Genomic DNA, 24816 nt, shown 5'->3' with positions numbered 1-24816 from the left:
GCGGAGCTGAGCAAGTGACAGCATACAGAAAAGTTTGTTAGCTACGTGCTAACTTTGTTCCATCGTCTGTTTGGCAATGTTACCAGCTTGAAGCAACTCTCCAGAACTCCTCGAAATGTAAGCCTATGTTTTCTTTCCACTGGCGATTTCAAAACGCTTAGATTCGAAGGTGACTTTGGTTATTTATAATTACTGGCAACACGGTTTAACGTTAGTCAGCCAGCTAGCTCGTATTGTTTTAGCTAACCCCAAGCTATACGTTGGCTAACGTTGAGATTATCAGTCAACAACTTGAAATCAGCAGCCAACAACTGCTTTGTTGCGGGTTAATTATACTCGCTTGTCTTTTTCTTGAACGCGAAGCCAGACGATGAGGTTCAATGGCGGAACATGCTGACAATTCACAAATCCACGTTCCTCTTTTCATAGTTTCCCAGTTTTTCACCAACGTGTGAGCCCTCCATGAAATTTAAAAATGTTAGTTCCTCACACACTGTCTCTGCGATTTAAGCCACATTTCACCAGCTGGTTTGCAGGCGCACCGACATAAGCATTCGTGTCTTACAGGATGGACTGCCAAGGGGACGATGATGGAGAATTGTGCAAATGGGCAAGTGCTGTAAGCATCGCTGTTTCTTTTATAACTGGCAGAGTAAGGGTAACTTTATTGAACAGTGCAGTTGATAGCTGTTCGTAACAAACTGTGCTATCCTAACTTGTGCTTTTAGGTGCTGGTGAACAGCAAAAATGACATCAGAGCACGAGTGCAACAATTTGTGGAGGAGAGGATGCAGACCACTATGGTAAGACGTGACAACTCATGGACAGCCTATGCTTTCAGCAAACAAGGAGAGCACTGCCCTGCATACCGTGTAATTAGGCTGGTAACATTTGGTGCCATTTTGGTTATTTCCAGTGATGAAAATAAACATACAACAATATCCGTCCCTCCACATATCATTAGTATGATTGAAATGGACAGGGCACTGAGTTTAGGTGGCTCATTTTAGTTTATTTGAACTACATTTAAACTTTTTCCTATTCAAATTATTATTCTGCCATAGTATGGGTGGTAAGACTTGTACAAGCGTACATCAGTACATTGAAGTGAAGACTTCTAACTGTGGTGTTGAGCATGTTTGGATTTGTCATTACATCAGGTAAAGAACTAGTGCTGTGTCTCAAGGCCATACAAAACTGTCTACTACTTGTTTTCAGTATGAACTAATTTTCATAGTATATTGTTAGTTCTGGTTGGTATGCAAGAAATCTAGAGCATACTGTTTTATACTAACAACCGGTGCCTTTGAAATTGCAGTGCCTGTTTAACTTTACAGGCAGCAAAATGTTTTACCACAGATTTAATTCTTATTTGTTGCCGATGTTGTTTGGCCACAATCCACAATTAGTGGAGAAAAAGAAATTCCAGCAGTGAGCAGCTCCTCCAACTACATACACACCTTCTAAGAATTAGTATGTGGTATTTAACCGGGACACAGCTTTGGACTTTGATGACTAATGTTACTAAGCCAGCAGCTAAAATGGCCTGTGCTGTGGGTAGCTACTCTGCAGGTGCTTCTCATGTTGCAATGCTCTTGTCTGTCTTCTAGCTCACAGGTGTTCTGATTGGAGCTGCAGTTGCAGTCTCACTAATTGGGATTGTGGTGCTCTTCCTTTACAGAAGATTCAAGCTTGCTCGTGAGTCAACACATCTCTTCCTGAGCTTCATACTTATTCTAATGCATTAATACACACACACACACACACGTATACATTTACATATATATATATATAGAGTCTTCTTCAGAATGTGGTCTTAACATGGCTTTACATGCATTTTGTTTTTGAATTCCCCAACAAGGTGAACAACAGCCTGGTGTGCCTCACTATCGCTTCAGAAAACGAGACAAAGTGCTCTTCTATGGGAGGAAGATAATGCGAAAGGTTTTGTCTGTTTGCCTTTCTGTTTCACACTCAGCCACAAACATTTACAGTCTGGTAGATTAATCTCAGCAATATAAATTAGGGGAATGTGCTTTGTACTTAGGGCAAAAATGATGCTATGTCCATTTCTACGTATGCCCTGCATCAGACTAAATGTAATCATTTTCCCCAAGACTATTGCATTACCACTGTGGCCCCAGTAACTTATTATTTTAACTCATTATTATTTTACTGCAGTCTAATACAGTAAGACTGAAAATCACTTGCATGCATTTATCTTAGTAATGAATGTAAGCCCACATAATACAGTTAATCTAGTAGATTTTAAAAGAATCTTTCTCCACCTGTTAAGTGTATAAGAGTAAGAGTATTTTTCTGTCTGTGGTAAAAAACAGCAAACGTTTAAACCTTGAATGTTTTTCCAAGGTCCAGACGCTGTCCTCGATTCCTCCTCCCACCTCTACCTCAGTATCAAAGCAACCACAGCGGATACGCAAAAGAACCAAAGTTCTCAGCATAGCTCGCAAGTATGCTCCATTATTACATTTTTTAACTCTGTATGTGCAATGGGAATTTGAAACAATTCATCAGATTTCTTTTGAGCGTTGTTGAGTGGATTGAGCAAAGACATTCGTTCAATGATTTTTTTTGCGCTTGTCAATAGAATCCTGAGGATTCGTAAAGATCCTCCCACCCTGCAGCCCAAGGAACCGCCTCCCTCCCTGCTGGAGGCTGACCTGACAGAGTTTGATGTGCAGAGCTCAAACCTGCCCTCCGAAGTCCTCTATATGCTGAAGAATGTCAGGTAGACAAATATACAATTACAGCCTCTTCCCATTGTTTCTCGTATTTGTTTTCATAATATGTATGTTCTGCAACTTGTTGTAGGGTGTTGGGTCATTTTGAGAAGCCCCTGTTCCTAGAACTGTGTCGCCACATGGTGTTTATTGAGCTGCAGGAGGGTGAAGGTCTGTTTAGGCCAGGAGATGACGACGACAGCATCTATGTGGTCCAGGATGGACGAGTCGAGCTCTGCATCCAGGAGAACGTACGTAGATTGATGTTGATTCATCTTTCAGAAAAAACTTCATTTGGGTTTGTTTTATAGTGGTTCTTGTTTTCATAGTACTCAAAATTAAACACAGCTATTTGATCCATTGTTAATATACAAGAATAGTTAACAGAAAAGCTTTGAAATTGGCTCTTGTTTTGTAACACAGTGACAGACTGACTGGAATAAGTTGAACAAACATGAAAGCTGTGCTGGGTTATTTGATACATGATGCTAAAACTGCAATGGTGCCACGGATCATTAACACTTCAAATTTCATCTTAATGATGTGTGACACAAGAGTATATGCACTTTACTGTGTAATGACTCTGTCAGTGTCCTCCTACCTTCTGAGACCCATGTGCATAGCTCATGACAAAATATGAACAGAAGAGGGCAGCAATGTCTATCTAGATGCAGGCTGCTGTTTAAGGAAGAAGTAGAAGAATAATTCTGGCTCTCCACACCTTTGTTTGAATTTAAATGTGTTTTCTTGTCTGCTGCTGGTCTCTGTCAATATGTACAAATTGTGATCACTGCTCCACAGTTAAATTCATGTGGCTTCACAGTAACGTTTGAATTGAGAGTCTGCTGTTGGTCTCATTTCTTGGATTTGTGTCTTCCTGTTTTTTAGGATGGTACGGAACCAGTGGTGAAGGACGTGCACCCGGGGGACAGCATCCACAGCTTGCTCAGTATTCTGGACATCATCACTGTGAGCTCTTTATTTCTTCTCCATCTGTGCCAGACTAACTTTTAGAGACCGCTTTTGTCCTCTTGTGCCTTTTGATCCGTTTGTGTCTCGCCTCTCTGTCTCCTCTCCATTATTCACATTTCCACTCATGCTTCCCTCCTTTCAGAAGTAATTGTTTCTGTACTTCCTGTGCAGCTCAATTTGTTTATCCATTACCCCTTAACGTTGTGTGTCAGGTGAATAATTTAGGCATTTTGTCCAGTGGCATGCTGTTTTGTTTCCACTTCCTGTGTTGTCATCCTCATACTGCTGTTTTGTTCATCCACTCAGGTGAAACTTCTTTATATAAAGCTGCATCTGTCAGTTTCTTGTGATGCTCAGGAATGGAGAAAAAATCAAGAAATTAAAGCTTGGAAAAGCAAACCTTTTACAGGACAAGTTCATGTAATAGAATTAAGAAGTAAAAATGCTCTCGGTAAATTGACACTTCTAATTAGGAGGCTATCCGGACTGAAGTCAAAAATCTGTATGAGGCTATAGTGACTGTCCACCAACTGCTTTTCTCATTCTAATTCTTTTCCAAACATTTTGCCTTTTCCAGGGTTATCCAGCTCCATATAAGACTGTATTGGTACGGGCTGCAACTCGCTCCACCGTCTTACGTTTACCTGCATCAGCCTTTGAGTCTGTGTTTAAGAAATACCCAGAAACACTTGTTCGTGTCATTCAGGTAACAGATAGTTAACATACAGTATGTGGCGTTCCATTGTCTGGTACACATCATTATAAAATAAAACATCATTTTGATCTAATTTGGGCATAGCTGCAATTTGATGTATCATATGTTCTGCTCTGTTTGCCTCAGTCGTGGATTTTGTGTGTGTGTTGCAGATAATTATGGTGCGCCTCCAAAGAGTCACCTTCTTGGCGTTGCATAACTATCTGGGCCTAACAACCGAGCTCTTCAATCCGGTAGGAGGGAAAATAATTAGTGCACACATATTTGTGTGTGTGTACACACACAGTCACGCAGGGAGGCCCTCATTGAATACCTAAGCATCACTGGTTATGCATTTGTAAACAAACAAGCACAAGCACAAAAAGGCACATACACACTCGGTCTCACACATGCAAGCTAATTTCACACAACATTAAGCACAGTATCATAGCTCGATCCTTCGTAAAGCTAAGTAAAAATGAATAAAAATGACTACAATCCCTCCACAGAAAATAGGGAGGGCAGTGACCTTTAACCCTGGGCTTGCCTCTGACTGAATGATAATGCAAAATACTGCCTAATTTCCTCCTTTTTGGGAGGAAATATCTGGAAGGGCCTTCATTTTTTCAATTCCTGTTTTTTTAATTATTATTCCAGTCATAAGAAATCTCCAAACATCCTAAAACAACTGATAAATTAAATGCTCCACAGGGCTCCAGATGCCATCTTGGAACTGTCCCGGCTAACAGTTTTAACTGTGAATGTCATCCACCCCAAAATCAAAATGTTGTTCTTCACTATCACTGTAGTTGTTAGCAACACAGTTAATGTAAAGCACTTTTTAAATGATAACAGATGCATACAGTTGCATATTAGTTAGAAGTACAAGTACCTCAGTGGTGCACTTTACTACAGAATTTGACTAAATGTATCAGGCTACTTTCATCTCAAGTTTGATAAAACAGAAACACTGATTTGAAATGTTTGTTACGTTAACTCCATATTCAAAGTCATTTTACCTCCAAACGGTACTCAGCTGAAGTACTGCAGTGCATGTATTTACTGTACACTTGTGTTGTCATATCAGTCCTGCTGTATGTTCAGCTGTTAGCTCTGTTAGCTGTGTTGGCTCTAAACTCCATTAGCTCCATTAGTTCTGTTAGCTCTTTGCTTTAAACACACCGCAGGACTCTGCTGCCCACTGGCTGCTAACAGCTAACTAGCAGGATGCGTACCTCGAGGCATCACTGCAAACCAAAACATTACAGAATTAACTGCAATACCACAAACATACTGCACATACAAAAATGTCTGATCATCCCAGAAACATTTATATCATCTCCAGAAGGACGGGATGCTCATAGTTTTGTGCCATGGATTTCTAAATCGTCCACCTGAAAGGGCCAGACTTTGTCTATGCAGACTCTTTCTGGGCCAGACTTTCAAATTAAAAAGATTGAATATATTTAGGCCAATAACAGTTAACAAGAAAATGCTCTCAGACCTCCACCAAGGAGACAGTCAGTGCTCAGCATAAAACCCACAGTTCAACTACCAATAAATGTTTGGCTTGTCAGTAAATCCTAGGAAGCAAACAAAAATACTCCAAATAAACCAAAGTGACGCCTCTTGTGTGACAAGCTTAGTGATTCCCCAACAACTCCGTTATCTCCCGTAGTCCATCTAGTGGGCTGCTGTCTGCTCCAGGTAATGTTCAACCTGGTGTCAAGGGAGTCGAGAGGACGGAGCTGGAAAATAATCAGATTCTGTACAGCAGTTGAAATATGACTTCTGAACATTTGTGGCTCATTGCCAGGCTTTGGCAAACTAACCGCCAATCATTCTTGGGCCTCTTCCGCTGAGAGTAACGTTAGATGTGCACATTTTCTGAATTCATTAATATTCCGCTGGCCGGATGAGAAGCTTTGATGGGCTGGATGTGGCCTACGGGCTGCCAGTTGACGATCACTGGTCTATACTGTCAGTATTTCTGTAGTGCTCTACCCACTGACACGCACCGTTTTTAATTTTTTCTAGAAATGTGTCATTTAGCCACAAGCCAGTGATGATCTTAATGGTTGTGCCTCAAATCTATAATGAGTATTCCATTGTTAATCAACATATCACTGTGGTGCTGACTCACTGAAATGTGGACAGTTGGCGGATTTGTTTTGTTGCCTAATTGACAGGAGAGTCAGGCGGTGCCCTTGTCCAATATAAACAGTGTGATGGGAGAGGGGAATTCTGGGAAGACGACTCGACGTTTGCACTTCCAGGACGAGTTATCCGCTGGAGCCACGGAGAGCCCCACAGAGACAGGTCACGCACACATTGAAAACCGTGCTCTGTGTTGTGTGTGTAGAGACTGTTCCAGTGCTGATACTTCACTTTACAATAAACAGATGGTGTGAAGGACAGCTCTTCAAACAGCCACAGGAAGCAGCGATCCATCTCGATGCCCACTGACTGCGGAGGTGGGTCTCAGACGTGAGCGATCACCAAATGACATACGTCTGTATTAATTTCCTGCACAGGCTTATCACATCCACTGATCTGAAAGCAAGGACACACACGAAGACCTGAGACACATGCACCTAAACTCATAATCCCTCTCCTTTCTCTTGAGTTGCAGGTAATGACCTGAACATGGCTTGTGAACGAGCTCGAGTCACTATAGACGAGGCTCCACCCAGTCCTGTCACTCCCAAAGTGAGGCTCTGCTGTCATGTCATCTCTTTACAATGAATCAGAGGTTGAGCTGGGTGTATGCAGCACCATACCCCAGCATCCGTTGCATCTTATTGCGGTGTGCTATGCTTTTCTTGTTCTTCCTGATTAGTCACTCGCTTATATCTGTCTTTGTAGTCCAGTCTGAAGAAGAGTGTGACTATGCAGCACACACCCTCTGAAGTGTTTCACTACACAGACTGCGGGGGGCACTCTGATGCCATCCACCTCAGTAAGAGCAGCACAATCCTCCAGGCTGCTAAGAGGGACCTGCTGGGAATCATCCAGCTGCAGGTGAGATGCTGGTCACAGGAGATGAACATCAGCTGGTAGAAATATTTCAGGTGTTACATCATCTTCAAAACAAATCATTTTGCATGCATATTGTGCAGTGTGACTCATTTCATTCTGATTAGATTAGGGTGGTAGGTCCGATGCATTAGGAGAGCTCATTATCTTTTTTGATGATATAAATAATAAGCAGTTACTTTGAATATTGTTGTGGACAGATTACTTACTTTTCCTTTGTTTCAGGATCCCAGTCTGCTCGAGGGCAGAGTGACCCTTCATCATGTCAAAGCTGGTTCTGTGGTGGCTCGTCAGGGAGACCAGGTTAGAACAGCTTACACAGCAGTTACACGTTTTTTCCTAGGACGCCGACGGTATCATCTAGGGGCGGGCGAGATAAAATAAGGAACAGTAAAACTAACTTTCTCTCAAAAAACGGAAGCTATAAGTTCCCAAAGGAGAACAGAGATGCAATAGAGGTGCATCATCATCACCACCGTCACTCTCAAATCATGTGAGAATGTGGTGAGCAGTCACGCTGCCCAAATCATGTGATCTTGTGAGGCAGCTGGATTGCTACATCTTGCTTCCCGCCGTGAATATATAGCAGAGACACTAAAGCTGTTTTCTCATATGAACTGTGGACATTGCCCAGAGTTGCCCTTTCCTATGTGTCTCACATTTGTCTGTGTCTGACACGTTCTCACTTACTGGAAATACTTGGCTTGGTTTAGTCGATGAGTGGGGCCTGGGTACAGTGTGCAGGAGGAGGAGGAGGAGGAGGACTCATCCGTAATGATGACTATTTTTGCATTAATATCAATACTGCATGTATCCACAACGTCAATGAAAGAGTGAAAAGCAATATATAGGCAGACAGAAAAGAGTACAAAGCAGTTACACTCTGCAATGTCATCAACACACCCACTCGCTGACTGTGTAGCAGGGTAGCAGTGCATACACTGTGAATGAGAGTCTGTAAATGCGGCTGAAGGGATAGCTCCTGCTGTGGAAATGGTATTGCCAAATCTCTACCAGTGGACGTATTTCTACCATCACATGGTATAGAGCTTCATACCACCCAACCGTAGTAAAATCCAATCATCGCAAACCCTTTAATGACCACTGTTCTCCCTTGTGCTAACCCCAACCACCTTGGGTTTGATGTCATGAGTTTGTTGGCTCTGATTGGAGGAACAATCTGACTTTCCATCGCCGTCCTCTGAGGAAGAAAAATGGCGTCCTGCACCTTTTCTGCTATGCTTAATTTTGCAGCAACAGCTGTGTTGTAAAGCGCAGTTTTCTCAAATGATCTTCTATTCTCTCTCCACGTAATTTTACTGTGATTAAAAATCTCAATATCAAGATGTTGCTGAGATAATGAGAAAAGTAACAATTTACCAAATTGGACAGGTTTATTAAAAATTGGATTTTGTAGTAACATCATCAACGATGAACTAATGATCTGATAATTATTGTGCAATTAATTTTGTGTTCCGTCAACACACCTGAATCTTGGCATTCACCTTCAGACCGTCACATTTGTGCCCCTCTCGTCTCTTGGTGCTTCAGGAGGTGAGCATCCAGTTTGTGATTTCTGGCCTCCTCCACGTTTACCAGCGGATGATTGATCGCGAGGAGGAGACGCGTCTATTTGTGACGCACCCCGGAGAGCTTGTCGGTCAACTCGCCGTCCTGACCGGAGAGCCCCTCATATTCACTGTTCGAGCCCAGCGAGACTGCAGTTTCCTCTCCATTTCCAAAACCCACTTCTATGAGTCAGTCGCGTGGACACTCCCGCACACACCCATCCATCCATAATTACACTCAACAGAAATGTTTCAAAGAGCAGTGAGAATGGTCTGTTTACCTCCTGTTTGCTATGATTTTGTCTATTCCTCAGGATAATGCGTGTGGAGCCGAAGGTGGTGCTGAATGTGGCTCACACAGTCGTGAGGAGGATGTCGTCTTTTGTCCGACAGATAGACTTCGCTCTCGACTGGATGGCCGTGGAGGCTGGCAGGGCAGTCTACAGGTATTATACACATAACCTTGTGTGTCTGGGAAAAATCGTCCTCAAAAAAAAAAAAAGGTCAACTTTACTGCATTTTTGTTAACAAGTCGACAATAGAGGCAACTACACTCTTAAATTTGCGTTTGGTTCCCAGGCTTGTTTGCACATTTGCATTGAATTGAGGTTTTCTGTATATTTTTCAGGCAGGGAGAGAAATCAGACAGTACTTTCATCGTGCTGAGTGGTCGACTGCGCTCCGTAATCATGAAGGAGGATGGCAAGAAGGAGCTGATAGGAGAATATGGACGCGGCGACCTGATTGGAGTGGTAAGGACCATGATGGCGAGGGGGGCGACAGATGGTGGATAGTAGATGAAAAACTATGAATGTGTGCACTATGTTTGTTTTTTTTTCTCCAGAATCCATTAAAAAATGTGCAGATGTAAATATGCAGGAGGAAAATAGTTTATCATTAACGGTACTTAATCATCACATCACTGTCACGATGCCAGCATGCATGACTAAGAGACGCCTATCACTGCCAGTCAATAAAACCTGGTGAATAAAGTAACTAAACACGAGCTGTAAACCAGCTGTAGTTGAATTTAAATGAAATAATCAAGGTACATATTATCTGTAAGTACTTATTTGCGTGTACGTAAGCAGAAAAAAACAAACCCACACTGGATTAAACCCATAAATTCGACCTTTAACCTCACAGTTTACATCCTCTTTCACTTGTTTCTTTAGAATACACCATGAAAAAACACTGAATCTCAGGCTCTTGTTGGAAAAACTCCAAACACAAGAAAATGATATTCAGCACCTGTTAAACTATCCAGCATATCAACACATTTCTCAAGAATATAAAACACGTTTGCATAATGTTTCCAGGTGCTGTCCTTCATAGGTTTCCACCTAAAAATAGATACTAAAGCCACGAGTGTTTTCTTTCCATTTTGATAAACTATGTAAAGCAAAGTCACTTTGTTACACTTCACCCACTTTCCCATTGGCTGGTGTGGCTTTTCTCTGCCACGATGTTTCTAATAATACCTGGGTTGATGGATGCTATGGTTACTGCTACCTGGAGGAGGGAAGCTCTTGCTGCAGTGTCTTTTATGGTGTGAATAAGATTGTTATAGCAAACATTCAGACATAATTAGCGCGGCTGTGTTGACGTCAACTGTGAATGATGAGATGGAGAGATCCTATTCATAGCATTTTTTAACAGTAATGGATACATACTAAACTGATTCAGAACTTTTTATGTGAAGTATCCATCTTGAAATTAAGATATATTTGATAGTATATTATGTATTGTAATGCTCTTTTGTTACCTTTGTCTCTCTGCAGGTGGAGGCCCTGACCCATCAGAACAGAGCCACCACTGTGCACGCTGTACGAGACTCTGAGCTGGCCAAGTTACCAGAAGGAGCTCTCAGCTCCATCAAGAGGAAGTTCCCACAGGTAGGGTGAACTTTAATTGTGAAATTCAATTTCAGCTGACGTGAAAACACATTTCATTTGTTGTGGATAGAGCATATGTGTGTCGTGAGCTCCAAAAGGTCATCTTTGAAAATGAAGTTGATTGAAACAAGCCCCTTAAAATGAGCATTTGAATAATTGATTCACTGGACAATAATGTGGGGACAGGGTACCCAAAAGTGTTCCCATTTGTCTTAGACTTAACATTTTGAATATAAATTCATTTTACTGCAGATAAACACTTTCATAACGTTTGTGCCTCTTAGGTTGTCACCAGGTTGATCCACTTACTTGGACAGAAGATCCTCCAGCAGGTGAATGGCCCTCTGACAGGTGTGTGCGCGTCTCCCTGGTGTTTAGCTTTGTCCCACTGGTGTTGGTGTTTGTTTGTCTCAACTGACCGTTGAAAGGGAGGTTCACTAATATGCACGCACGTACCCAGCTCGCAGTTTGGCCCTCCACACCCCCAGCAGTAAGTGGGATGCAGGGAACCAGGCCTCCAACCTCTCCACCGTGGCAGTCCTGCCCGTATCAGAAGAGGTTCCTCTCACTGCCTTCACCCTGGAGCTCCAGCATGCGCTCCTCGCAATAGGTAAAGGAAAAAAAAGATTTTAATTAAAAGCTATTTCGAATTTTCAGCAAAGTGATGCATGTTTGATTTAAAGCAACATTATGCAACTCTTGAATCTGCTGTCATGTCTTCAAGTAAATTCTACTTGTTAATTATGGCTGTGGCCAAATAAATGTTTCAGCTCGAGGAAAAACTAGTAGACTGCAGTCAGTTCACCTGAGACTGCAGTCTGCGGTGTTTGGTGATTTATTTTTCATGAGCTAGCCAGGTGAGAGCGACTGCACAGCACAGTGCTAACATTATGATGTTACATCCAATGGGAAGTGAAAAGGGAAACAAATAGCCATTTAGATGCATAACTAACATAACTTAGCTAATCTCACTGGTGACTGAAACGTTACCAGATGTTCACAACACGCACAGTATCATAACGTAACAAACTTTTAGATAAATGTAATGTTAGTCTAACTCAGCCAACACTTGCTACGGTAATGTTAAGGACGTCACAGTAATGTTGATTCATTTTACCTGGAGTTGAGGTGGTTGTTGGTCTCTGAGATGGGACTGCAGATTGGAGGTGTTGGTCCTTCCTGTGGCAGCTTTTGCAAGTGGGCATGTCATCTCCTCTTTCCTCTCCTCACCCCCTCTCCTGATTCTGACTGCTCAGGATAAAACTCAGGCGTGCCTTGGACAGGCTAGTCTTTCAGCGATGTTGTTATGTCTTGCGTTGTTGATCATAAGTAGTGCAACCACAACAAATGCGCTTGTACAGCTGCCAGCATTTATGACAATGGCGTCCAAGTGACTTGCACTGGGAAATTGTAGGGGCACCAAATGGCAAGAAAACAACAACCAATTCTTCCAGAATGTTGCTTTACAATTAAACAGCTCCTCTGGAACAAGAAAGCTACACTGAGAGTATTTAAAAGTTCTTCAACCAGACATATTGACTACAACCATGGTAACGTTTCACCTGCAGGTCCCACTCTCCTGCTCACCAGTGATATTATAAAACAGCGACTTGGAGCTGCAGCACTAGACAGGTATGTTTTGTGGCAGCCTGACAGTTTGCAGGAACGTTGCATTTAGGTTCTCAGCACACAATCTTTTCCTCTGACATACTACTGGTTGGTCTATTTAATTTTTTCTTTGGGCTTTCCATCATTCTGACTCACTCATTAAATTCAGTTCAAGTATGCTTTCTTGGCTCAACGGGAAAAATGGATCTACTATGTGCTGCCAGCTAGGCAATGCCGCCCGTCATTAATGGACTACTTTCCTCTGCAGTGTCCACGAGTACCGTCTGTCCAGCTGGTTGGGCCAACAGGAAGACATCCATCGCATAGTTCTTTACCAGACGGACTACACACTGACCCCGTGGACGCAGCGGTGCATTCGTCAGGCGGACTGCATCATTATTGTGGGACTTGGAGAGCAGGACCCTGCTGTTGGGGAGGTGAGGTGTTGGAGTTGGTTAGAATCAAAGGTAGCCATAAGGATAGGAATCCAGTTGATGTTTGATGGGTTTATGACCACTTAACTAATAATTTGTTTGTTCTATGAAATGTGAATAAAATAGTGAAAAATTACTTAAAACTGCAAATCTTACTTATCCTTTAAATACTCTTCCACAGTGTTGTTAGTAAATGTCTTCGCCGTCCGCTCTCCATAGCAGTAGATGGATTTAGCTATATGGAACTGAAAATCTGACCCTGCTGTAAAGCTAGAGGTGAATAACCACATTCATGGGTTAATGGTCTGTGTTACAGCTGACCAGTTAGGATTGAACTGTTTGGATTTTTTCCTCCCGAGAAATCACCACACCAATTATTATTAACCGAGCTCTTGTTCAGTCTGCAAGTGTGTCACTAGGCAAAGATCTCGGCAGGGTCTGATTTGATCCTGATCATTTTGCTCTTGAATCATGGAGACACCCAGGGGCTTAACCGACTTAATGGTCACAGAGGCGGTGAAAGGTTTGTATTTGACCCTTGGGTATACAGGAGAAATGAGCAAAGGGTGGATGGATGTTGTGAAAGAGAGGCGGGGTGGCAGAGAAAGGAAGTGCTCATCCGGCTGATGAAGGAATGTAATTGCCTTCAAAGGGGAAAATGGGCACTGAGAAAAGTCAGGTATGCATCCCAGTTTAACAGGAAATGGTGGGAGAAATGGATCAATATTTGCTCAGGCTGAGAATGAGTCATCGCTATGGGTTGATTTTTATCTTTCAGGGCAGACACAGACACCCTCTCACCTTGCACATATACTAAACTTTTAACAAAGGGCCTGTTGGCTGGATGGCAGCTCTGACCTTCCTGTTAGACTGTTTACCCCTTTTCAGACTGCTAATTCAGGAACATTTGTATAATAACACTGCTTCACCTGGGAAAGTGCACTTTAAAAAAAAATGTGCAAATAAATTAAAATGTAAAGAATAATCTCTGAAATAACCTTCCCAGAGTGTAGCTCTTCACATATAATGGTCATATAATGAGAGTCGTTCTGAAATTGATCCTTGATTCTGTCCCTGAAAACACACCCCAAATAATTCCCAAACTCAAAATTGCAATCACATACACATTGTGCTCTCTCAAACCAAGTGCAGTCTGTTAGTCACCAGTTTGCAGTATTTCTCTGGGCCAGCACTCAAAATTCTGTGCAAGCAGGAATATAAAATGTTCAAAAACGTTTGTGCTTGATGCCCTCCCTCTAGCTGGAGCGTATGTTGGAAGGAAGTGCAGTGCGTGCCCAGAAGCAGCTGGTGCTGTTGCACAGAGAGGACGGCCCCCCACCCAAAGGAACTGTGGACTGGCTGAACATGCGAAGCTGGATCTCCAGACACCTCCACCTCTCTTGTCCCCGAAGGGTCTTCTCTAAGAGGAGCCTGCCCAAACTGGTAGGAATGGAAAATATGACCTGAGTGTCATTTCAATCTAATTTCTCATCTGCGGATCAAAGCACTTTCCTTTGTCCCCTTCTGGCTCTTAATCTCTCATTTAATATTTCCTCATACCCTTTAATTTCTCATCCATTCATGTCTTCTCATCCCCTCTCCATCTCACTCATTCTCTCTATTTTTATTACAGTCATTTCCCCCGTTTCTTTTTTTTTTTTTCTCCCTCCAGTTGGAGCTGTATCAGCGTGTATTCGAGAAGCCAGCAGACCGCCACTCAGACTTCTCCCGCCTGGCTCGAGTCCTCACGGGGAATGCTATTGGCCTTATTCTGGGAGGAGGGGGTGCCAGGTAAAGCAACCCCAGCATCTGTCTGTCCAACCATACTGTTCTGGAATCTAGGACATGAACTCATACATTAAAAAACTGAAAAAGAAATATATATATTTACACATTTCTCTCCATCCATTTTTACTTCTCCACCTTCCTGTTCAGGGGCTGTTCTCAGGTGGGGATAATGCGGGCTGTCTGTGAGGCCGGCATCCCAGTGGACCTCATTGGTGGCACCTCTATCGGTTCCCTGATGGGGGCACTATATGCTGAGGACCGTAGCTACAGCCGCATGAGGATGAGGGCCAAAGAATGGGCAATGGTGAGAGTCAAAACAGCAGTGACACTAGTGCTGTAATAAAGCCAAATATAAGAGCCAATAAGATTCTGGTCAGTTTTATACCAAATATTTCAAATCTTATGCCACTTATCACCAAAAGACAAATTCATGTCCCTTTTCCACACTGTTGTAATTCAGTTAGGAATTTTTTTGGAAGCGTTTCTTTTCCCTTCATTCGACAGAAGGCGCTGCAGAGGTGACTGGAAATGAATGTAGGAAGACGGGGGTGAAAACAAAGCTGTCCAGGCACATTTGAACCACGGACGCTCTGCATCTCAGGCCCTCGATAGTGTGTTTCTAATTATATCTAGAATTAGGGCACATAATTGTAAGTGTAAGTCTGGTAGTTAAACATTACGTTTTGTGGAAGAGGAGCTTCCAGTTCAATAGCTCCTCCTCCACTGGCTATAGTGAGAAACATTTTCAAGCAGTTTCAATTTTCCGCTTGTCAGTCTGTCCTTATGAAGGTCACTCTTTCTAACTCCACTTTCTGAAGTTTCAGTGCAGTTTTAGACCTCCATTCTACTGTTACTATGATTAAGCATGCTGTGCTGATTAACCAGCAAAAGGGTTTGTTTGGTTTTGCACGTTAAGCTCATGAAACTAACCTTTTCTAGCTGTAATATGAAAGTCATTCCTTATGTCTTTAATAATGTCCACCACGATGGCTAATTTGAGACACCTGCTCAGCGTCCAGTTCGGCCGGCTGAGCATGTGTTGTGATTCGTCTTCCCGCAGCCCCTCCTCCTGTGGCTCTGTCCTTGGTTCTGAACCTCCCGTCCAAAAACAGCTGCTGGGTTTCTGCTCCTTCATATCGAATTAAAAGAACCACTGTTGTAATAAAAAGTTTGTCCTGAGCAAAGTCAGAGGAGGAAAGTCAAAACAGGACTGTCTGCTCTGTCGAAATGTTGATGCTTTTTTTTTTTTTATGAGGGAATTTTCCAAATTAGTAAGCAAAGCATGTTTACAGGACCAGGAGGAAAGGAAAAACAAGATAAACCTTTAATTTAAGGGATTCATTCTGCTTTGTGGTGGAGAAAACGGCTTCTTTTCCTCTACATAACTGCAAGATCCATCTGACCTTTCTTTTGTCTGGCTTCCCCCGCAGGAAATGACTTCAGTGTTTAAGAAGGTTTTGGATCTGACGTACCCAGTCACCTCCATGTTCTCTGGCGCTGCCTTCAACTCCAGCATTAGCAATGTCTTCAAGAGCAAACAGATTGAGGTGAGTGGGGTTACTGAACTCCTAAAGAGGAGAGCACCTACATGCCAATCAATTAGCTTCAGCAGATAAACATCCAGGAATATGTGTTGGTGGTGCAGGACAAGCAAACGTGAGCGTATTGTGTTTATCTGTTTGGATGCCTCCTTCTGTGTATGCAGGACCTTTGGATCCCATATTTCAATATCACAACTGACATCACCGCCTCGGCCATGAGAGTACACACTGATGGTAGCATTTTTGATTTTAAAGCATCCTTTCTTTCCTTACCTTAAGCGCTAGCTAGCCATGTGGATAGTTTCAGTGGTCTGACCCTTTCATTGGTCTCATTGATGAGTTTAATTTTATGTCGGTCCAGGTTGGTTGTTTATAGGCAGAAACCTTAACAGAGTTTCCTGTTTTTAGGTTCTCTGTGGCGGTACGTTCGTGCCAGCATGTCTCTGTCTGGGTATCTGCCTCCTCTCTGTGACCCCAAAGATGGACACCTGCTGATGGATGGGGGCTACATCAACAACCTGCCAGGTTTGCTGCACTGAGTCTTCAGTTTGAATACTCTGGCATTATTCCTCTATGTGTCTTGATCATGTCATTTTTATTATTTCACCATCTCTGTGTGATTATCTCTCAAAGCTCTTTTTCTCCTGCCCCACCTTTTGTCTCGGTTTCCCCCTCTTCTCACAGCTGATGTGGCACGCTCCATGGGGGCCAAGGTGGTGATAGCTATTGATGTGGGCAGCCGGGATGAAACCAACCTCACTAATTATGGCGACTCGCTCTCCGGCTGGTGGCTGCTATGGAAACGCCTCAACCCCCTAGCAGAAAAAGTAAAGGTAATGGATTGATTATAAATAAAAGACACAACAGACAAGGATGTGTAAAGGTAAACGATTCCTATGAATAACAATGAGGATATTTCTGTGGGTGTTCTTCAGTGATGCATCTGTTCATTTCTGCACTCGTGGTCTCAGGTGTTGAACATGGCCGAGATTCAGACCCGGCTGGCCTATGTATGCTGTGTGAGGCAGCTGGAGTCTGTGAAGAACAGCGACTACTGCGAGTACATCAGACCTCCGATCGACAGATACCGGACCCTGGAGTTTGGCAAGTTTGATGAGATTGCTGTAAGTCTGAGAAAGGTGGTGGTGTTCTGTGATTCTGGTTTTGTTTTCTTCTCAGCTGTTTTTTCCCACAAGGTATTCTGAATGAGTCCATATTGTACATTTTCTGGACTGTCTTTTAATAATTTTGCTCATCAGTAGAGAAAATGTCATTGATATGCGAGTGCTTGTGTAATGCAGGAGGTGGGCTACCAGCACGGAAAGACTGTGTTTGACGTGTGGAGGCGTAGTGGAGTGGTGGAGAAAATGTTGAAAGACAGACACCAGGAGGAGTTCCACAACACCCAAAGCAAGAACAACGTATGTACAGAGGGAGGGAATAATAGTGGAAATGGTGTAATATTAGCAAACAACCTATTGTAGAAAGTTGATGACTCCATGTGACAATCCACAAGTGTTACTTTGCCACAAATGTAACAATGTTTTTTTTTTTTTTTTCTCAAACCAATGTGTGGCCATGGAAACGCAAACACACACGTATCATAGAACCAAATTATACTCTTACTCACATCCAAATGTGAACTGTCCGTCATAAACCAGAGAGTTTCACAAGAACAAGCAAAAATACTGACCGTGAATTCAGAAGATTTCCAGAAGAGTGAAGTATTGAGGTCTGCTTCTTGTTCGCACCTGTTGTTAAAACAACATAAAATCCACACTGATAACTCTGGTACTGAACTGAAACACATTCCTATGCAACAAATGTTACGTCCCCTCTAAAAAGGAGTTAGATAGGACTGTCAGTATACCATCAATAAGTAGCCCCATATGAAATCTCACACATCATCAGAACCCTTGCCTCCATTATTACAACCAATGTGAAGAAACGGTATAATCATAATCAATGCAGTAGCACATGTAAATCCCCTACACAGTCAATGTGCTATCCATACACAACTAATTTCACGTCCTCTTGAGTTCTGCCAGTATCTCTCGCCTCATTTGCAGTCCATGCGTGTCCTATCGACCACATGGGTGTACTGTATTGATTACATTTTCTCTTGTCGTTATGTTTCTACAAAACGTCCTCGTCTACAGCCTCATGTTGTAGGCCTCGAGCTACACTGCTGTTACAGTAATAACATTAAAACTATACATGAGTCTGCACTTAAAGTACAGAGAAGCAGATACCAAACACCAGATTTGTACCCCAGCAATGTCAAAGAAAGAAAGAAAGACAAAGGGCCAGCGAAACAAGGGAGGAGACAGAGTGATGAAGACAGATGAGATATTTACCCCTGACAAGCAACAGGAGGAGGATGAGGGGGGGAAAAACAGCAGGGTTGATGTTGAAAATAGTTGTTTCAATAGCCCCAAAGCAACAAACTAACGCATGAACCGGAACAATTGTGGAGAGAAGGATGGAGCCGCGGGTACAGATTTGAAACTGTAATGCTTAAGACTGTCTTATACATAAACCTCATTTTCATTCTTTAAAACAATAGCCATCCCACACAGGCAGTTAATGAGTGCATTTCTATTTTCAGGTGCGACTGTAGGGTGCAACTCTCAGGGGAAATAATGCATCTCTTGTGATGGATTCTACACTGTGTGTTCAGTAGCGTCGCAGAGAGAAAGACAAACTGGTTGCAGAGATTTTTAAACAAAAGGCGCAGTTTGCATGGCCAAAGCTAAAAAAAAGACAGAAAATTACAGTCGTTAAGATACAAAGATTGAGCCAAACAGACATTATCCGCAGCTCAGGCTATAGCTTTATTTGCCCCTAACCAAAATCTATACACACTAAAAGAACATTTGAGTGAAAATGGCAAAAACAATGATCTGCATCAGAAAAAGTATCCTGTGTTATATCAGTCTGGAAATGTTGTGAGGACAGATTCCATATCTCTTCATCCCCTTCATGAAGTTTTCACAGCACACACCTGCACATTGTTGCTTGAAAAGACACAAAGATCAACTCCCTTCTCAGTAAAACTGCCGGCTGCTATTTATGTTTTCGCCAGCGTTCGTCAGGAGGAATACATTATATATTCTAACAGGCAGGGTGTTGCCACCTGGCAGCCGGCGTAGTTTGAGCCCATACAGGCGAATTAAAATGTCTCTACCCAGCCTCAGTCTATTTTGAACATTTTAGTGAGTGTCTGTGGACATGTATGACTCATACCGTAGGGACTTGGGTGGTGGTTAGGGTTAGGCAAGGAGTGATTATGATCAGGGTAAGTTTCCAAGAAATGAATGTAAGTCAATGTAATGTCCCCCAAAAGTGATGGAACCATGGGTGTCTTTCAGGTGGTAACGTGTCCCAACGCCTCCTTCACTGACCTGGCAGAAATTGTGTCCCGCATCGAGCCCGTCAAACCTCCTCTGGTGGACGGTAACACTGCTGACGCTCTCACACGTGCACACACAGTGTCTGGCAGAAGGCGTGCTGTGACTGTCTCTCCGACATGTTTGTCTTTGCTGCCATCTTTTTGGACGGGTTTCTTTTTCCTGTCATGCTCTATTAGCCTATGAATCTGTTTCACATACAGGAGGAAATGGATTGCAGAATATATGTTAGCAGTTTGGTGTTACACAGTACATATGCAGCTTTGAACTTACTGATGGAAAGCAGGACCTGTACAAATGTAATATATGTATGCAAATAGAGGCAATGCACAAATTTCAGTTCAGTCCAAAACCACGTTTAAGTGCAACCTTGTACAGCAACCACTGTTTATCTCACATATCTCCTTCCTTCTCATTCTCCCTGCTCTTTCTATTTATAACCCATTTGTCATCCATCACTCATCCGACTGCTCTGTTTGACTTCTCACAATCTTGCACATCTTCTGACTCATTCACCTGCACACCCACTTTCATTTGTCATCTCTTCTACTCACCACGGATTCCACCTTATTCACCCACAATGTGCTTCGTTTCTTCCTGTCCTCGGCTCCCTCCCTCCATCAGAGGAGTCAGACTACCACACTGACTATGAAGAGGAGGCACTGGAGAGCGCTCTGTCTGACATGGAGCTATACACTCGCTATGGAGAGCACACTGAAGGGGAGGAGACTGGTGACACGGTGCGAACCACTGAGGGTGGACACGATGGCCTTTCTTCTTTTAAGTGCAGCACTTCATATCTAAAATAAGCATCTCAAACTGTAAACCTCTGCAGCGTCATGAATTTCATTCTTTTTATTTTCACTATTATTGGGCACAGTCACTTAAATCTAGTCTTTGGGAAAGTCAGAGGTATATATTTGGCCATTGTACAAAAAGAGGTTTAAGTTCATCTTGGAGCCAGGCCAATTCATGCTTTAAAAGTGATCAATAATCCCATAAAATATAGTCTAGAATTAATTGGACGACACTGCAGGGCGACCTAATTAAACTAAAATTGGGAGAGTTGTGGGGCTATGACTTTGAATTGAAAAGAAGGGGATTTTCTGTAGTTAGGCCAAGACTCGATTAAGCCTTGAATAATGTCGTCCAAATTTTACAAAAAAGGCAAGAAATGATTGCATTTTCCTGGCCATAAAAAAATGGTAAAGTACAATGGTAAGCACAACTGCACTGTCTAACAAAGAAGTATTACCTCTGAGAATGTAAAAGCACAAAACCTACAAACTCAATCTTTGCCAAAGAGAAGGGCATTTGGCTGCAAAAAAAATCGATCATCTAATATCGTGATCAGTTGTCAGAAGAGGTACAAAGGTCAAGTGACTCAAGTATAGAGCTTCTCTCAGCCTGACTCATAGTAAAGCCATGTTGATATGTTTCAAACTGGGGCTTTATACAAACAACAAAGGGAACAAAATGCAATTACCAATAGAAGGATGCACTCGGCATGGCTCATAGTAGCCATGTTATTTCATTTAGTAGGAGTCTATTATGTATTTCTAACCACTTCACTGATAACTAAATGTACTTCTGATTCTCAGGATGAAGAGCTGGAGGGGAGACGTACACGCCGCATTACCTCACTCACCAGCAGCCACCCTCAGTCCCACACCGTCTCCAGCAGCTCACTGGACGGGCCGTCAAACCAGGATGCCCTTTCCAAGCAGTCCATGAAATGAAGACAGGTCTAATGAACTCTGCCCCGAACAGGTCATCACTATTTAACCTACCTGTCTTTGCTACATTTTACCCTCCAGTCAGTCCCACATGAGTCCAAAGCTGTCCCCTGCTCTTGACAGTGATTACTAGTTTGCCCTCTTTAACATGGCCTCCTTAGCTGTATGGCTGGCAAAACAAACCTGACTGCAGGCGGCTAGTATCACATTTACTCAGCCACAAATCCTGCGTGTTCCCATTGAACAAGAGCAGCTGTAAGTCTGATCATTTCTCATATTGAGATAGTCCGTAGCTTTACATGAATCACACCAGTCCAGAGGAGGATAGAAGGAAGGAGACGTGTGGAGATACTATTTCCATGAAATATCTGTTACATGAACCCAGGTGAAAAGGATAAATCTTGGTTGATTACACTCACAAGAAGCATTTTAAATAGATATGGTTAAGAGTCAGTTCACCGAAGTTACAAAATTACCTCTGTTATCTAAACATGCAGATAGTTTGGATATGATTTTCCGAAGTTTTGATGTAGCCCATCGCTGAGATTTCTTGTTTATTTTTCTGACTTTTCACAAATTCTTCCCCTTTGAAATTTGGCTATTTACACCTCTTCAGGCCGCTCAAAATCCCTCAAATGAAAAAGTCTAAGAAGGCAAAAAACGATCTTTGGTTGACCTGCTCACAGCCCCTCTCAGCAGTAATGCCATAGCCTCTGATGAGGAGTCACAAAATTGTTGTTTAGCACGGCTCTGAATAATCTACGGAACACACGGTTGACAGTCAAGTGTGTGTGTTGTCCTGAGTGTGTGCAAGTTTTTCAAATGGTGTGAGCACGACAAACAAAGTTCCATTTACTGACTCGTATTCAGACACAGATTTTGTGAAACTTGGGCAGATACATTTTAAACTATGTGCATAGCTGGATACCAGCAGAGGTAAGAAAGATGTGCTCGGTGGTTTATTGGTGGACAATCTAACACAGCCCAGTACAAAAGCCCTGCCACAACAGCTACCTTTACAGAGCTTGTAATGTTTTTGGTGACATTGTCAGAAATGTGTAAATTCGGTAATTCATTTATCACTGAGGTCATGGCTAAAGGGGGTGTTGTGCTGGACTTTTTGTCCTCCCCATTGACATACATGAAGGGGACAGAACACTAGAAGCACCTCTGAATACAGGGCTGTCCAGAACATCACCAACTGTGACCTGCTAAAACCTAATTTAATTAACACCTCTGACCGTGTCAACAGAGAAAACAGATTACAGGCATCAGAAATGTGACTTAATGGCAGGACAGTTCTATTAGATTGTACTGGTGTACCTAATAAAGTGGACCCTGGGTGTTTTGTTGCTGAGCTAATTACAGCAACTTTCAACTCACATGTGGGCATGTGAGTGTAGCGTTGTATTAAGACGGAGCCCGTCCTTGAATGTTTTGTACACTCAGTCTACGTAATGATCCTCATCGACTAAACTGAAACCAGAGAGAGAGCAAAACAAGCAGCAGACGCTGTGGCCGTGGCTGTCAGCACAGCTTTGTGGTACCCAGTGTGCCAGGCACATGGAGGAAAGTAATGATTGCTATCCACTTCAAAGCACTAGTTTCCCTCTCAGCTGGCAAGACAGCCTCCCCCCCATCTGTTTTCTGGCTTGAACCAATCAGACGCAGACTGAGCAGCAGACAGCGTGGATCTGTTGGGTGAACTCGGAGGCTCCACTCGTCTCAGTACAGTTTATGCAAAGGAGCTTTTTGCAGCAGCGGGGCAGTCCTTCACAGGAACACGTTGTAACACAAGTTATTTGGCCTGTCGTGTGTTTTTGTAGCCTGCCAAAAAGTTGATCAGACTTTTGTTGCGTACCGTACATACACAAGTAAATAATTATATATTCTCATATTTAAGCCGAGCCTGAGCTCTAGGTGATTTCATACACAGGTCAGAACAGCTGGACAATCATTCCAGACATGCAATGCAATGCACGATGAAACTAACAAATCCTCGCACGGCCTTGTTCAGCCTGCCTTTCTGTATGACACTATACCATTTTTTTTATAGCATTAACTTAATCACAGCTAGTGCTCCAACTAACGATTACTGCCATTATTGATTAGTGAGATGATTATTTTTTGCAAGTTACAGATTAATCTTTTGGTCCATGTAATGTCAAAAAAAAAGTGAAAAATGAATGTAAACATTTCTAAGGTGACATTTAAGTGTGGTGTTTGTCTGACAAACGGTCCAAAACCCAAAGATATTCCGTTAAATAGAAAGTCATTCCAGAAAAAACAACATATTTTCTTATTTGACCTTCCAATGTTTGGCATTTTGATTGATGAAGGGCTTCACCAATTTACAAAGTAGCGTTACCAGAGGCCTAAGAATACTGCATCCCTTAGATTTTTTTTTTTTTTTAACAAGTGTGACCAAGATAAATACTGAGTGGGACATTTCAGTTTAAATACACAGACGTTACCTATTGGCTAACGTTAAAACACCAATCTACCTGCAATAAGCTAGTAACATCCGTCCAGTTTGTCCGTCAGGCTCTGATAATTGGAATATCAACGCAATGCTTCAGATTTTATTTTCTTCCCACTTGATAAGCACCCTGTGAGCTTCCCTACATGAAGCTGTGATCTGAGCTAATACTGGTGCTACAGTGCCTGCAGCCTTACATATGTAGACAGGAGGAGAAACCCAGTGAGCACTATGTAGATCCCATATGGTGTTGGTTAAATGGAGTCTGGACACAGAATGTGTGAGCTAGGGAGAGACGTGAAAGCAGTTGCTGTTTACCAATGAGCTAATGGTGTTTGCACAGTTTTTTTTTTTTTTTTGTACTTTTGGGTGGTTTCCAGAAACCGAGCACAATGAATTGATGTTGTCTGGCAGAATGAATGTTTCTACTTTATTAAATGGGACATGGTAATGGATGAAATGCTTATGTAATGTGTGGAACTTTGCCATAAAGTTAATGCAACAAAGCCTCAGACGACTCGTATGAAAAAACAACCACTCGTGCCCTCATTTGGCTGCATTCTGATGATTAAAGTAAAGCGAAGTTTACCAGTAAGCCTGTACTGTATGACATTAGTTACTTGTCTATATTTGTTACTTGATAAATATTGTTTTTAATAATCAATTGTTACTAATAAACCACTGTTTGTTGTGTATCATGTGTGTCCTCCCTTTCTCAGCTTGACATCTAGCTCTGTAGTTTGCTGCAGACTAGAGCTGCAGTTTAGGATTATTTTCATCTCTGATTAATGTGCTGATTATTTCTTCAATGACTTGTTTGGTCTCTAAAGTGAATGGTGAAAAACCACATAAGTTCCCAGAGCTTGTTTTGTCAGACCAACGGGCCAAAGCGGCATATTTTCACATTTGAGAAG

General features: G+C 42.4%; 1 protein-coding gene across 2 annotated transcripts; it reads left to right on the top strand.

Moving 5' to 3' along the window:
• Positions 1-24596, top strand: pnpla7a (patatin-like phospholipase domain containing 7a). Of its 2 annotated transcripts, XM_076758315.1 has the most exons (36): positions 1-117; positions 568-619; positions 729-803; positions 1611-1698; positions 1862-1944; positions 2371-2471; positions 2609-2749; positions 2833-2992; positions 3630-3710; positions 4291-4419; positions 4581-4661; positions 6597-6726; positions 6810-6881; positions 7040-7116; positions 7273-7428; positions 7669-7746; positions 8995-9200; positions 9326-9457; positions 9640-9763; positions 10793-10906; positions 11191-11257; positions 11367-11516; positions 12475-12538; positions 12783-12951; positions 14209-14391; positions 14621-14739; positions 14884-15040; positions 16167-16283; positions 16442-16511; positions 16686-16802; positions 16962-17110; positions 17249-17401; positions 17579-17698; positions 19649-19733; positions 20312-20427; positions 21289-24596. In XM_076758315.1, coding segments are annotated over exons 1-36 (4056 nt in total). In that variant the 5' UTR covers positions 1-115; the 3' UTR covers positions 21427-24596. The 2 variants fall into 2 exon arrangements, with proteins under 2 accessions (XP_076614430.1, XP_076614431.1); XM_076758316.1 differs by lacking the exons at positions 1-117; positions 568-619 and having other exon boundaries at positions 791-803; positions 1682-1698.
• Positions 24597-24816: the final 220 nt, after the last annotated feature.

This window comes from Chaetodon auriga, chromosome 19 (assembly GCF_051107435.1).
Source record: "Chaetodon auriga isolate fChaAug3 chromosome 19, fChaAug3.hap1, whole genome shotgun sequence".
In the NCBI taxonomy this organism is placed as follows: Eukaryota; Metazoa; Chordata; class Actinopteri; order Chaetodontiformes; family Chaetodontidae; genus Chaetodon; species Chaetodon auriga.
Note: the sequence above shows the minus strand (reverse complement) of the source record. Positions and strands in the feature narration are given on the sequence as shown.